Consider the following 16,498-nt stretch of genomic DNA (forward strand, 5'->3'; position numbering starts at 1 on the left):
TTTCTGTTCCAGCATGTCTGTGCTCCAGTGCACAGAGCAACGTCCATAAAGACATGGTGGGTTGTGGAAGAACTTGACTGGCCGCACAGAGTCCTGACCTCAACTCCAGTGATCACCTTTGGGATGAACTAGAACGGAGATTGTCAGCCCGGCCGTCTTGTCCAACATCAGTGTCTGACCTCACAAATGCTCTTCTGGATAAATGGTCAAAAATTCCCACAGACACTCCAAAATCTTGTAGAAAGTCTTCACAGAAGAGTGGAAGCTGTTTTAGCTGCATAGGGGAACCAACTCCATATTAATGCCTATGGATTTAGAATGGGATGTCATAAAAGCTCCTTTAGGTGTATTGTGTAGGTGTCCCAATACTTTTGTCCATATTTTGTCTGGTGCCAGGTCTCATATGCTCAGTTTTGTTTATGGTCATAGGTAATACGTACATTTGTATCTGTTGCCAGGGCTTACATGCAGTAATGCCCAACCAACGTCTTGGCCAATACGCACAGTCATAGATGCACAGATCCGTTTTTAGATCAGAAGGATAAAAACGGATCGGTTAAAAATTCCATTGAAATGGATCAAAAAAAGGATCAGAGTATCGGATTATACAACGCAAGTGTGAATTTAGCCTAATACTGTATGTACACTCACATCTCTTACTAGATCTATTATGCAAAGTTATGTATATCTGGTGATGCCAGTGCTATAGGATACAGAAAGTAATGACCAGAGCCATGATGGAAAGTCATTATGAATATGATATAGACATATACATTTATATCTATATATACCATAAGTCAACTTTCTTCTCACCAACATCCTGTTGATTCTTACAGGGCTCATGGAGACTGCTTTGATTTTCCTCTGTTCTGTCTTGGTACCAGTGCTAGGTAAGGTCAAACGCCATTTTTCCAGTCTGTTCAATTTATTCTTGACACCATACATATTAGGATTTTATCAATGTTGAAAATCAGATACTGTAGAGTGACAGTAAAAAGAAGCAGAATATCAAAAGGGATTGCCAAGGTTGTAATCATTCATGACGTTATCCAACTTGAAAGCACTCCCGATGTCTGTGTCTGGTCTCTACATAGTTAATATGCCAGGAACATGTCTAGTACTAGGAATGGGTCATCGCCCTAAGGGTTTAGACTGTCACATCCCCTCCTCCATGATCACTGATGATAGAAAGACAACAGTAAACATCATGGAGCACTTGTGTCCGGGTCTCTAGTTGGCACACAGCAGAAAGAGCCTGGCAATGTCCCAAGAATGTGAAAATTTTTAGTTTTTTTCCTTTTTTGCAAAATATCTTTTTTTGTGTCAAGAAATGATCACATAAAAAGAATATATATAGATATCACCCATCTGTCTTTTTTCAACCGTACTAACTATGTAACTATGTACTGTGTTAAAGTCCATGACGTATCCGGATGAATTCTTCCCGGTGCTGTTATGTTTTTTTTGTGAAGACTTCACGTTGAGGATAGATTGGCGTCTTACTACGCCTGGTGCCCCATACTTCCACTTAGAGGGATCATAGTTGGGGCATATGTCTATTTTACAACTATATAGAGAACGGACTTATTGCAAACAATATAATTATATTCAGTTATTTCTCACAAAATAAATCTATATTTTAAGACCATGTAATGTTTTTCTGTTTTCCACACAGGTGTCAGTGAAGATAATAATGAAACAAATCCATTTCACTACGGTAAGGTAACATTATGTCAACAAACTCTGTAAGACTGTCTAAGGCGATGTTCACAAGCGGCGGATAAAAGTACACAGCGTATTCGCCATGGAACCTGCAGGGAAATCCACCTGAAAAACTGCACCAAATTGTGGTGCACTTTTCCGGGCAGAATCTCCGCTGCGGAAAGTAGTGGTTAAAAAAAACAACTTATACTTATCCTGTTCTTCGTTGTCACAGCGACGCGCCCCTATGGTCTCTGTGCAGTCTGGCCTCCTGGGATGACGCTGCACATGGGATGAAACATTATCCCCGGAGGCCGGTCTGGACGGAGAAAAGAAGAAGGCGTCAGTATGACAACGTAGAATGGGTAGCAGGGTTTCCATAGCATAAATTGACAAGCTGCGGATAAAAAAAAACGCACCACAGGTTAATTTATGGACTGTTTTATGGCTGATTTTTTCCACAGTGTGTGGATGAGATCTATTCAAATCTCATCAACTCTGCTGCTACTGTAATACGCTGCAGATTTTCCGCCATTAAATCTGTTGCGGAAAATCTGCGTGAGAATATAGCCTAAGGGCTTATTCAAACGAACATCGAACAAGGACGCACGTATTTCAATGGGGCCGTTCACACGTCCTATTTTCTTCCGTTTTTATGGATCCACTCAAAACTATGGGGATCCGTGAAAGCAGGACATGCACGGGGGCAACGCGGACCAGAAAAACTTCAGTATTTCACGTCCGATTTTCTTACATTCATCTGAATAAGGCCTTGCAGTGCAGTGATCCAAAAATATATGAATACTAGACGACTGTAATTATAGCTGCAAATCTCTGGATCATTCATGAGCAGGACATTTTCCAGAACCCAGTAGTCAGTGATTCCCAAGTTGCTCTGCATCAGTGTAGTTCATTTCTCGGCGGTTTGTGCTCCAGATCTATCATACTTTCAGTTTCTTGCACAGAGAAACTACTTCCTGTCAGCCATATTAGATCTCATAGGCCTAATATCTGTCAACCAATGACAAAATCATGTGTCTGTAAGTAATCACTCCCGCTTTCTCCTCCCCCTACCTCGTCTGTTTTCTTGCAACCAATAACTGTGAGACAACCCTCCCCCTCACATCCCATGATGAATTTGAATTTATATTACTAATATACATAAAATCCCTGCTGATTACTTTAGAGGTAAGATCTCGGATGCCCGGGTGGTATAAGGTCAATGTGCAGGGTAGTCGCGGAAAACTAGGAAAACGTGTTATGGCTTGCTTGTTGCAAGGAGGTCTTTGTCACTGTCACTCGCCAATCATGTTGTCTCCCATGGGGAGGCTCCTGTCTAATACTGGACCAGCAGTAAAACACTCATGGGGGTGCTCCTGTTCATCACCCATCGATGCTCAAGACCCACTCAACTCAACTCATGGCCCACACTCCTGCTACTTGGCACTAATTAGCAGTTCACAGCACAGTAGCTCCTTCTCTATGGGCAGTGCCCGCACGCTGAACCCTGCTGTGAGGAAACAGTGACCTTTTATGCGTTGGGTACTAACCCCAACGTGAAGACGTAGTGTTGCCATGTTGTGTTACATCTTAATGTTGTCATGGGACGGCAAACATACCAAAAAAGATGGTGTCGGGCCGTTTCTCCTAGCGCCAAAAAGCACAAAGCAACAGTAGCCAGACATCATTGCCTGAACCTGCCAACATAACACAAAATATAAACACGTTGAACACCATCATGTCTTCCTTCATGACGTCAGCTCCCGGGAAGAAAAGCATGACAAATAGCAACACATTGCACTTAACCAAACAAAGTACTGCATAATCTGGCACAATATGCAACTTATAAATACTTTTGACCCTTTAAGTATTGGAGTAGAAATGGTTATGGTAACAGCACCACTGTCACTTTAAACGGGGACGTCTTTATGGGCCAGCTCCAGACCATTAAAGGATTCAAGAAGTAAAAAAACAAATCTTTTTATTGTACAAAAGAAAAAGGCTCACTTAGAGCCAAAATGTTGCTGGTGTCTGTACTATGGGACAATAAAAAGATTCACTTTTTTGGAATGATGACGTCATTACTTCTTCTTCCATTAACGCCTTATTCACACGAACGTGTTATACGTCCGTGCTATGTGCGTGACCTATGTAAGTAAATGGGGCCGTTTATACAGTCAGTGATTTTCACGCAGCGTATGTGCGCTGCGTAAAACTCACGACGTCCTATACTTGCCCGTGTTGCCCGTGTTGAAGTCAATGGGTGTGTGCAAATCGCGCACGGCACACAGAAGCACTTCCGGGTGCCGCGCGTGATGCGCGGTACAGTAGTAAAAAGAATGAATGAAAACAGAAAAGCACCACGTGCTTTTCTGTTTGTAAACATAAAAACATAATGTCATAATGATGCCGGCTGCGCGAAAATCACGCAGCCACGCACCATATGCTGATGCCACACGGATCTTTTGCGCGTGCAAAACGCAGCGTTTTTTGCACGCGCAAAACGGACACGTCCGTGTGAATAAGGCCTTAGTATGATGGTCACGTCCACATTCTTACAATCTCATAGACACAGATAGATTTTTTATTTAATTGGTATTGTGAACAATAAAAAAAATGTGTACCAATGCAAGATGCTAAAGGTAGGAAAGTATACTGTATGTCTTATTTATTTTCACTAGTGGTCTGCAGCCTGTGTCCCACCATGCCTGTAAACCTGTGGTTTCCCCACAGTCACCGGCTGCAGACCGCTTTAAGAGCAGTAGATGTCTGTTGTACAGCTAATGCATTTGCTATCGATATTCTCGTACCACAGAGACATAACATACCCAGGATGTCTGGTACCTTCCCTAGGTCCCAATGCACATAGCCTTATACATGTAGTCTGCTATAATACAAGTGAATATATTTTTTTTTTCAGTGGGCATACATCCTAAAATGTGATGTCCTCATATACAGAGTAAGAAGAGGCTGGACGGCAGCACGGAGGGCTTAAGGGGAAGCCTCCATGACTGCCATAGGAGGGAAGAGAGCCAATAGGGGAAGAGGTAGTTGGGGAAGGGGAGGGAACGGAGAGGGGAGGGGACGGGGGGAGTTATCTGTTCTTCCCGCTGTTTTCGGCATTGAGCCGGAAGCATCGGGAGGAACAACAGGTAGCTAGCTGAGCTCCCACCGTTAGTTTTCTTACCTCCCGTGGCAGTGTTAGGATGGCTTCCCTGGCCGCAATGTTCGAGCAGCTGCAGGCTACAGCGGCTTTTCATGATCCGGGCTGGCTGGAGGAAACAGTGGCAGGGCTAGCCCGGATCCCTCAGGCCGGCCCGTCGCGCTCTTTGTCGGCAGCCGGCATAGAGGCGCCCCCTTCCCCCACCCTTTTCACGGGCGTTAATGTCACTACAGCAGGGGGAGAGATAATCCCCGCGGCCCCTGCTACAATAAAGCAGGTGGCGTCGTCGGGAGTGGTGGCTCAGGCCAGGTCACCACGCCGCTCCCGGCGGTCCCGTCCACCAGAGCGTCTGAGCCCAGACATGGCCCCGCGGGCTCGGCGTGGCAGGGGGAGCCCTTCTAAGGACGCTGCAGGCCAGGTTGCTGGGGTGGGCGCCTCCTCCCAGGGCCTGCGTCCTGGCAGGAATCCCCAGCCGCGACGGGGCTTGGCGGCTAACGGAGTCGCAGGCCGGGCTCCCGATCACACCCCCGCCTTCAGCCGCAGTATGCAGTGTACAATCCACGGCCGCCCCGCATGGTGATGTGCCGGCCAGGGGGCAGGCTTCCTCGAGATCGTCGGGGAGGACGACAAGATCAACGCCGGCGTCGAGGCAACAAGTCCGGTCGGAGGTTTGGATCCCTACAGTCGGGCGGCAGGTGGCCGGCCCCTCGGTCAGCATGTCGGGGTCCACATGTCGTAGATGTCGGTGTGAGAACCAGTCAGCACCAAGAGAAGATTTGGAAGATGGAGAGCTGGATGAGACGCAACGCGGTCAGGATTTTCCGGCTGGCGGGAATACAGCGCCTGGGCAGCCCGGTGAGTGTGTAACTCCAACGTTACCGTATCCAGCAATTTTCATGTCGGGTTGTGAGGGGGGGTTAGCAAGCGCAGAAGTTGCAGCTGTCGATAGTGGTGTAGTCGGGCGCGATGGCTTAGCTGATTTGGTGGGTTGTTTGCGCGAGTTAGTGGGGCGTTTAGATAGGGCAGCGGCCCCTGTAGTTCCTGTGGTGTCCCCGGCGGTGGTATGGGAATGTCATTGTGATGTATTGCCGCGGTCCGGGGGTAGTAGTGTTGCGGGGGTGTCAAGAGAAGCGGTAGCAGTGTCGGTTCAAACTGAGGCGCAGAAGGATGGGGATAGAATTAGGCTTGATGATCGTGCACGGGGGGAGGTGTATGTCTGTTTTGAAGGTCCGTTAGGTGCTCACTTGAAGCAGGAGGTGAGGGACCGTATTTGGAAAGATGAATATGTGGAGATATTTTCTCTTCTGCCGCTTGCTAAGTTCAATTTGGATAAAAGCAAGCGGGATGAGAGTAAAAAAGATGAGGAGGAACACCGGCGGTATAGGCTTATTCCGCAGACGTTCGTGAACTGGTCACAAGCTTTCGCTATTCTGGCGAGCGTGATTGGAGAAAAGGCGCCGGAAAACTGCTCGGCGTTGTTCTGTTATTTCGATGCCATCGGAGAGGCGTATAGGGCGTACGGTGGGCAGGCGTGGTTGAGGTATGATGAGCAATTTCGGCAGCGAAAAGCGGTGCGGCCGGCGATCCGGTGGGATCAAAAAGATATTGCGCTGTGGTTAAGGGTTACGGCCCCAGTTAAGCAGTCCTTTCCCGGGAGCGTTGGCCAAGGAGGTCAGTTGGGTCAGTCCGGACAGGGTTCCGGTTCAAAGCTGGGGTTTTGCTGGCAGTTCAATGAGGGCCAGTGTAAGTTCGGGGCCTCATGCAAATTTAAACATGTCTGTTCGGAGTGTAACGGGTCCTCTCATGGGGCTGCAAAATGTATGCGGAAAGGGAAACGGTCAGGTCCTCAGTCCTCCTCCGTTGGTCAAGGGTCGGTCTCCGGTGATGGTGGAAAGAATGGCACCGTATCTAACTGAATATCCGGATAGGGCTGCAGCCAAGTTAATTTTGGAGGGGTTTTCGTTTGGTTTTGTTATTCCCCCTCCTCCGTATGAGGTGCCGGTTACGCGGCGTAATCTTAAATCGGCTTATTTGCACTCGACGGTGGTTTCAGAAAAACTGTTAAAAGAAGTTTAGTTGGGGCGCATGGCCAGTCCTTTTGTCGAGCCTCCGGTTGTGGATTTGGTTGTATCCCCCTTGGGAATCGTGCCGAAGCGGGAGCCCCATAAATTCCGTTTGATTCACCATTTGTCGTTTCCCAGGGGAGCGTCGGTTAATGAGGGGATAGATCACTATTTATGCTCGGTGGTTTACACGTCATTTGATAGAGCGGTGGCGTTGGTGCGAGGGGCGGGACAAGCGGCGTTGCTGGCAAAAACAGACATTGAGGCGGCTTTTCGTTTGCTGCCTGTACATCCAGAAAGCCAACGGCTGTTGGGTTGCTTCTGGAACGGGGGGTTTTACGTCGACAAGTGTCTTCCAATGGGGTGTTCTCTTTCATGCGCATACTTTGAGGCGTTTAGTAGCTTTGTGGAATGGGTGACGAAGGGTGTAGCGGGGGTGGACTAGTTGATACACTATCTGGATGACTTTTTGTGTGTTGGCCCTAGCGGTTCTCCGGTTTGTGGTAACCTATTGTATTGCTTGCAGAAGGTTGCATCGGATTTCGGAATTCCGTTGGCACCGGGAAAAACTGAGCGCCCAGTTTCCACCATCTGTTTTTTAGGGATCGCAATTGATTCGGTCGCTATGGAGTGCAGACTGCCTGAGGATAAATTACGACCATTGAGGCAGGAGGTGAGGCGGGCCTGCCGACTAAAAAAGATCACGTTGCGCGAACTCCAGTCGCTGCTGGGGAAGTTGAACTTTGCCTGTAGGATTATGCCAATGAGCAGAATTTTTAGTAGGCGCTTGGTGGCAGCGACGGCGGGTATCAGGGCTTCCCATCATTTTGTGAGGCTTGGTGGGGAACACAAGGCAGACCTGCAGGTATGGGACGAGTTCCTTGGGCAGTATAATGGTAGATCGTTGTGGATGTCCCCGGTGCAAGAAATGAGTGACGTGGAGTTGTTTACGGATGCGGCAGCAATGGTGTGCAGGGAGCTGGCCGGACAGCTGGGTGAGCAGTGGGCTGACGCGAAATCTGGCCCTGCTCAAGCTGTTTCCCATCGTGGTTGCAGCGACCATTTGGGGGGACAGGCTCAGGGATAAAAAGGTTCGTTTTCACTGTGATAACATGGGAGTGGTGTTAGCAATTAACAACTTATCGGCATCATCTCCACCGGTGGTTCAGGTGCTGCGTCATCTAGTGTTGTTGTGCTTGTCGCTAAACGCGTGGGTGGTGGCGGTGCATGTGCCAGGGGTGTCCAACTGTATTGCTGATGCTCTTTCTCGCTCACAGTGGGATCGTTTTCGTCAATTGGCACCGGGAACGGATGCGTCCGGCTTGGCGTGCCCGGAACATCTCTGGGAGCTGGTTTCGGTCCCGTGGAAGGGTTGATTGAGCGGTCGCTGGCTAAGGCGACTTGGAACGCTTATTTGGCTTGTTGGCAGCAATGGGAGGATTGGGTAAGAGTATTGGGCAACGTCTGTACGGAGCAAGACAGGTTGGTGGCATTGTTGTATTGGTTGGGTGATGCGTGGGAGGCGGGGTTTTCGCTGGCTAAGGTGAATCGTTTCGTGGCAGGTTTGGCGTTCGGTCTCAAATTACGGGGTTTCCATGATGTATCCAAGCATATTCTAGTGAAGCAGGCGTTGAAAGGATTGCAGAGAGGCAGGGCTGAAGCGGATCAGAGGCGACCGGTGTCTTTTGCCCTCCTTGGTTCACTGGGCGCATCGCTGGGGGCTGTTTGTAAGTCACCTTATGAGGTAGAGTTGTTTAGGTTGGCTTTTTCCCTTGCGTTTTTTGGGGCGCTCCGAATTGGGGAGTTGGTCTCTCCTAGTAAGGCTAAGGCTGGGGTGTTGCGACAGGCGGATGTTGGTCTTTATCGGGATAGACTCGAGTTGTTGGTGCGGCGGTCTAAGACTGATCAGTTGGGCCGCGGTAAGCGGATAGTGTTGTTTGCTCTCCCTGGATCAATGATGTGTCCGGTCGCTTGCATGGGTGCGTTCAGGCCGATGGGAGTGGTGCCGGAGGCGCCTTTGCTCCGTCATGAGAATGGCGCGTTTTTGTCTAAGTATCAATTTGATGCAATATTCAAAAAATGGCTGTGGTTGGGGTGGGGGACGGGTGCTACTCGTCTCACTCGTTCAGAATTGGCGCGGCTACGGAAGCTGGGCGTTGGGGATTGGATGACGAGGGCGTGCGGCGGATTGGCCGCTGGGAGTCCAATAGGTTTAGGTCTTACGTGCGCCCTCATTTGTTATGAGTTGTATGTTGTTTCTGATGATATGTGAGTTTCTTGTCCTTTCTTTCAGATCATCGCCCATGTTTGGTCTGGCTGTTAGGACATTCTTTTGTGCACTGGGGGGCACTGCGGGCGGATGTGCGCCCCGATGGCCGCCAGCTTCGCATTCCGCGTCGGGATGCGGTGTTACATTGGTTGGGATTTCGAGGTATGTTATGGAGCCGGGTATTGGCCGAGTTTCAAACATATGCTCGCCTGGATAGAGTCCCGGAGGTTTTGGTGTTACATGTTGGGGGGAACGATCTAGGGGTACGCCCCTTTCGTGAGCTAGTGCGGGATATAAAGCATGATTTGTTGTGTTTGTGGGGGTCCCATCCATCCTTGATGATTGTTTGGTCGGACATAGTTCCGAGGAAGGCTTGGCGCCTGGCACGGTTGGTGGAAAGGGTCAACAAGGCCCGCATTAAGGTGAATCGGGCGGTGTCACGATTCGTTGCCAAGAATGGGGGCATTTGTGTTCGTCACAGGGATCTGGAGTCCGGGGTTGGGAACTATTGGCGTAGTGATGGGGTGCATTTGACCGACGTTGGAATTGATCTGTGGAGCTTGGCCTTAGCAGAAGGAATTGAGAGGGCGGTTGTGGTATGGAGGAACTCACAGGCTTAAGGTAGTGAAGGCCTGTTTCGCTGTGGCGGGGGGTGTCCTTGAGGTTGGTCAGTACAAAATGGTGGGGGGGTCGCATCGGGGGTATGCGTCCCCCAAAACGGTAGATCATTTGAAGACTTCATAGGGTGTTACCCCTTTGAAGTGGTCTTCTGGTGGAAGGTATATCATTTGAAGACTTCATCGAGTGTTATCCCTTTGAAGTGGTCTTCTGGTGGTTGGAGCCATCTGCAGAGGTGAGCGGTGCCTCCGAGCTGGTTTACGGCTGGAGGTAAAGAGTTGGTGGTGGTTTGCAGATGGCTAATTTAAAGAAAATTCGGTTTTAAAATGGCTTCAAGGACTTCCCCTGCTCTGTTAAAGTATTAAAATATGTTTATGGTTAATTCTGATTCTGACCCATGTTGGGTCATGTGAATTAGAAGTGGAGTTATCCGAATGTTTCGGATTAAATTGCATTTAAATAATGTAAATAAATAAACGGCTGCTGTGGCCAATTTCATATCCAACCTCGGTTGTCACGTGTCGTTATTGGGACATGGGCAGAAGAAAGGGGTGAACAGGTTCATTAGGTAAAACATGGCATGACTCTACTTAGGCCAGTCATGTCATCACAGGTCATGGGGCAGAACTACAGGCTTTCCATCAGGGGCCAGGACCCTCAAGCAATGCATATGAATAACGCCAGGGCTACACAACTTTTTGCAGTGGGATAGCTCCAATTTCAACTGTTGTGCTATAGTTTCAGTGCATAGGGAATATATTAAATGGTATCTACATGCTGCTTTCATAAGATCTTCATGCAACTATTGAGCAACAAATATATAAAGAATAAATATATGGGGTTAAAAAAAAGTCAGGTGTAAATCTGGAAACAGTTGCTATATTTCACTACAAAAGGTCTGCCTAGGCCAAGCACTTACCAGCATTAGTGACATCACTAAATTATGCTGTGACTCAATGATGTCACCAGCAATTAGTTAGCTGATGCACTTATATGTTACCGATCTGATCACATCAAGTCAAGAGATATATCAGAATGCTATTTATTAGCTGGATGATAGTCATATTATAACTCTACTGTAGTTCACACTTCACAACGAACAATTCTAACGGGTGTTTTTTCCGAGGACCTGTATACAGTATGAGTTGAAGTCACTTTCCACACTATAGCACATGGGTCAGTATAAGTTCATGTGATGCCCAATTGGACCATGTTGTTCAGTTATGTACATTTTTACATGATATAGATGAGGCTTACATGTTGGCTTTGTTTATTCTTTCCTACACTGATAGGTAGAGCGTAGATATATATGACTATTCTGAGTGTCAGGTGCTGGTTAGGCAGAGGGCCTAGGAAAATATCGCCCATCGCATGTCTGGAAGTCCTCCAGGGGACAACCTATTGGTGGTAATTATTGATGGTGGCCATGGTGGGCTTAGTTCTCAGCAGGAAAAGAATTGTGGGCAATGTAATTTTAATTTTACTGTTCATTTTGTACTATAGAGAACGCTGAAGAAGCTCCTGTCCTCATCATAGAAAGTGATTCCCCAAGCTCCAGCTTATTTTTATTTATTCTTAATTTTTTTATTATTTTGAGTTATATTTGAGCATTCTGACGAATGGCTGCGACGTATGCCACTGAATAGGCATACATTGACATAGGTCGCAAATAGGCCCCATGTTAAAAAAAAAAAAGTACCTCACCGTATACATATTTTTAAGGGATGTCTCTAGAGGAAAGCGTAGTCAACTATCTTTTCTATAAAGTTGAAAAAAAGGTATACCAACATATACCAGCCTGATAGATACCAAAAGGACACCCTTTTGGCATTTGTCAGGTAAATTAAGCCCTATGGCTGCATTTGGAATATGCGGCGGGGGCTCAAACGTAATGGCAACCGAGCTTTATAGTTACAAATTACAATATTTGCAAGTTACAAAACTCGTTCTTGATTTAATTGATATTGTAACTTGAGGAAACACTGTAGTACAGTCATATAATAACTAAATATTACCACTATACAAGGGCCAAACTATACCGGTGACCAAATAATACCTCCACACCATGATCAAATATTACCACCCCATAGTGGTTGAATAATACTACTATACAGAGACTAAACAATACCACCATACCGAGACTGAATAGTACCTCCTTGAATTATCATATAGTAGTAAATAAAATACCAGTTCTACACAGGGGTCTGCATTGAATTATCACACTGTAGATCAGACAAGTACACCCAGCAATGATCAGGTGCAGTCAAAAGCACGACAAGGCCAGGATCACACATGCCGTTTTTGGTGCACCTTTTTGCTCACTTGTTTAGCCAAAGCCAAAAGTGGATCCAAAAGGAAGTAAATGTTTAAATTAAGACTAATGCATCTTCTTTCTTTTGTGTCCACTCCTGTGTTTGGTTAAAAAAAAACGGAGTAAAAAACTGAGTGTGTGATCCTGGACTAAATGACTCATGGTTGACATCTTCTCTGATTATAGTCTTTCGCTTTCCCAGTCTTTTCCATCTAGCCCAAACCATCATAAAGACTTCTTTCAGCTACGACTCTCCTCTGTAGTTTGCTGCACAGACAGATATCTTTGCATTTAAAGCTCATTTACAACCCGTATAGCAACACAGACTCCCCATCCCACGGTACACTTTAATACTGCCATCCTGTAGTACCCTTCAATACTGCCATTCTGCTGCAACTTTTAATAGAGCCATCCTGCCGCCCCCTTCGAGTGTGTCATCCTGCTGCCCCCAATACTGTGCCTTCTGCAATGCTTAATATTGTGCGTTGGCCCCTAGTGCTGTGCCCCTGTAATACTGTTTCTCCTGTGTGGTCTTCTAGAGGGGTGGTCCTCTCAAAGAAGAGGGCAAATAGCCATAAGATATTGAAAAAATGTGTGGCAAAATAAATCTGCTTCACTGCGCCTCAATCCTGACAGAATCCGCTAACATGACGCCAGTTATACATGTGAATGGGGTTTGTTATACCCCATTCACATGTTCAGGAAAATATAATGGATTTTAAAATCCACAGCATGTTTGTTATTTCCGTGGATTTCGTGCTGAAAAGCCACGGATTAGCAATCAGGCTGATCTGGTGGCCGGTTTGCGGCAGAAATTTGCGGCTGAAACCAGGTTGTCTAAGCCCATGGCATATGCATGCTGTTTGGACATTTCCTTACGGTTTTTAGTTATAAATTTATACACCCTAAAAGTTTGTCTGTGTACAACTCTGCTCATTTAATTCATTTAAGAATAAAATATAATGTAACATAATATAATGCACATAAATGCAATGTATTCATACTGCCATATGGTGTTTGAAATGTTGTAGTAGGTGGTTTTAGTGCTGCATTTAGCTGAGTGATGTAATAAATGGTCTTTCCACAGATTATAAAAGCCTGCGGATTGGAGGCCTGGTGTTTGCAGTGGTTCTTTTCACACTGGGGATTCTGCTGATTCTGAGTAAGTCTGCTATACAGCGCTGATCGCTGGATCTCTTATATAACAGACTACAGCGACCCCTAGTGGTAGTCTGCATTTCTAATAAAAGCTTATAGTAGGGTTGTGAATATATATCAAAGAAACGTTCAAAATGTTCTGGTCTCCTCACCTATTTCCCGCTTAAAACCAATGTAAACTGAAACATGGATCCGTATTTTAGCCTTCATTGTTTAATATGGCAGAAATATCAAAAGAAAATAAGAGAAAATATTCGGTCAATGAACCAAGTCAACATGCTCATCTCTAGCAGTAATGGATGTGTGGTGTGCACTGGGTATGTTTAGTGCATTTTATAAACTATGTTCACAGCTTATTACGATTAAAAAAAAAAAACACTATGGCCACATGCACACGCTGCAGGTTTTGTTGCAGAAATTTCTGCAACTAAAAATCAATTCTATTCATCTGCATGGGGCTGTTACTGCAGCAGGCACAAAATCTGCAAGAAAATCTGCTGCATGTGTAGGGTGCATAAGGCCGGTTTCCACGGGACAGTTACGCTGCGTAAAAATCACGCAGAGTGTCCGACCTGGAAACCGCAGGACATTCCGTCTGATAAATCGCACCACATTGTGATGCGATTTTTCGGACGGAAATTCTGCTGCGGAAGAAAACCTTTCATACTTACCCCCTCCCTCCTCTGACGTCCACTCCGGCCTCCCTGGATGAGGTTTCAGGACATGTAACGCTGCCCCAGTGATTGACTGCAGCGGTCACATGGGATGCAATATCATCCCAGGAGGCTGGACTGCAGGAAGAAGGAGGGTGTTCTGGGTAAGTATGATTTTTATTTTTATTTCGGCTTTGCGATTTTTGCGGTGTAAACGCTGTGATTATGCCGCAAAAGTCGCAAACGCTTGGCTTTCTGTTGCAGGTTTTGAATTCAATGGGGAAAACCCGCAACGGAAAATCAACAAAAACGCAGCATAAATTTACATGTAATGGAATTAAATTCCGCACAGCAGGTCAATTTATGAATGTTTACGCTGCATTTTTTTTTCCGCAGCGAGCGTGGGCATGAATTTTTGTAAATCTCATCCTCTTTGCTGCTACTGTAAACGCTGCAGAATTTCCACACACAGTTCCGTTGCAGAAATTCCGCAGTGTTTACGCTACGTGGAAACCCGGCCTAAGGCTTCATGTACACATTGCGTAATTTGATACAGAAAATTGGCAGAACCGCAGATCAGCATAGATAAATTCCGCACAATATTGTGGGGGTTTTTTTACGCATTTTTAGGTGCAGTTTTTACATTTTGATATGGAAAAATGTGCAGATTTTATACTGTGAATATTGGTGCGTTTTTTAATTAAACCCGTCAGATACAAATTCTGAGATGGAAACGCTGGTTATTAAAGAGGCTCTGTCACCAGATTTTGCAACCCCTATCTGCTATTGCAGCAGATAGGCGCTGCAATGTAGATTACAGTAACGTTTTTATTTTTTAAAAACGAGCATTTTTGGCCAAGTTATGACCATTTTTGTAGTTATGCAAATGAGGCTTGCAAAAGTCCAAGTGGGTGTGTATTATGTGCGTACATCGGGGCGTTTTTAATACTTTTACTAGCTGGGCGCCCTGATGAGAAGTATCACCCACTTCTCTTCAGAACGCCCAGCTTCTGCCAGATCACGCTGTGACGTCACTCACAGGTCCTGCATCGTGTCGGACGAGCGAGGACACATCGGCACCAGAGGCTACAGATGATTCTGCAGCAGCATCGGCGTTAGCAGGTAAGTCGATGTAGCTACTTACCTGCAAACGCTGATGCTGCTGCAGAATCAACTGTAGCCTCTGGTGCCGACACGATGCAGGACCTGTGAGTGACGTCACAGATCTGCACTGCCAGAAGCTGGGCGTTCTGAAGAGAAGTGGATGATACTTCTCATCAGAACGCCCAGCTAGTAAAAGTATTAAAAACGCCCCGATGTACGCACATAATACACGCCCACTTGGACTTTTACTTTTAAACACGCCCACTTGGACTTTTGCAAGCCTCATTTGCATAACTACAAAAATGGTCATAACTTGGCCAAAAATGCTCGTTTTTTAAAAATAAAAACGTTACTGTAATCTACATTGCAGCGCCTATCTGCTGCGATAGCAGATAGGGGCTGCAAAATCTGGTGACAGAGCCTCTTTAAATTGACATGCTGTGAATTTACCTAATTTGTGTGCAAAAAACTTTTGCAACGTGTAGATGTGATGACTTGGAATCCTATTGACTTTGCTGGTACTGGATTATGCTGCGGATTTGCTTCAGGAAAATCTGTGTGGCAAATCTGAATGTAATATGCATCACGTGCGCGTGGCCTAAGGTTGTGTTCAGATGATTCCACAATGAAAATATGCGAAAATTTACAATATTGTACATGTGGATAGAGTATTTAAAACCCCATTCACAGAGCAGAATTCAGAGCATGCTCTTTTTATTGTGAATTTTGTGGGTGAAATCTGTGGCAAATTCGCTACAAAATACACATGTAGCCACAGTCGGATTGGTCTACCAAAGAACCATAGGATCCTCCGGTGGGCCCAGGTTCTAACACAATAATGGGCCTTGAAGGTCCAGCAGAAGAAAACCCCATTTGAAGATTTTTGGAGCCAATCACTTGCTACTAGGGTCTCACTTGTTGTATCTGGATGGGGAGTTGGCCCTCAGAATCATCTCTTCTGGTGGGCTAAGTATTCCCAGTCCGACGCTGCATGTAACATATGTGGATTTTGCCATGGAACCACAGCAAAATGGACAGGTGAAAACTTTTGCTGCATCTGAACTTCCCCTAAGGGTAGGAACATACAGGACGGATACGCTGTGTAAGGCTGGGTTCACACGACCTATTTTCAGACGTAATGGAGGCGTTTTACGCCTCAAATTACGTCTGAATAAACGGCTCCAATACGTCGGCAAACATCTGGCCATTACTTTCAATGGGCTTTACGATGTACTGTGCCGACGACCTGTCAAAAGACGGCTCGTAAAATTACAGCCTCGTCAAAAGAAGTGCAGGACACTTCTTGGGACGTTTTTGGAGCCACTTTCTCATAGACTCCAATGAAAACAGCTCCAAAAACGGCCGTAAAAAAACGCAAAAACGCCGCAAAAAACGCGAGTTGCTCAAAAAACGTCTGAAAATCAGGGGCTGTTTTCACTTGAAAACAGCTCCGTATTT

At 46.2% G+C, this 16,498-nt stretch overlaps 1 protein-coding gene across 3 annotated transcripts in view; it reads left to right on the forward strand.

Moving 5' to 3' along the window:
- The window catches only part of LOC142662150 (FXYD domain-containing ion transport regulator 6-like), a 93,683-nt gene that overhangs the window by 66,542 nt on the left and 10,643 nt on the right, over positions 1 to 16,498 (forward strand). For all 3 annotated transcript variants that reach the window (XM_075840150.1, XM_075840148.1, XM_075840149.1), the window contains exons 2-4: positions 837 to 890; positions 1,676 to 1,717; positions 13,213 to 13,287. In XM_075840150.1, the coding sequence (XP_075696265.1) occupies positions 842 to 890; positions 1,676 to 1,717; positions 13,213 to 13,287 (166 nt within the window). In that variant the 5' untranslated portion in view covers positions 837 to 841. The remainder of the gene's footprint in view (positions 1 to 836; positions 891 to 1,675; positions 1,718 to 13,212; positions 13,288 to 16,498) is intronic.

This window comes from Rhinoderma darwinii, chromosome 10 (assembly GCF_050947455.1).
Source record: "Rhinoderma darwinii isolate aRhiDar2 chromosome 10, aRhiDar2.hap1, whole genome shotgun sequence".
Taxonomy (NCBI): Eukaryota; Metazoa; Chordata; class Amphibia; order Anura; family Rhinodermatidae; genus Rhinoderma; species Rhinoderma darwinii.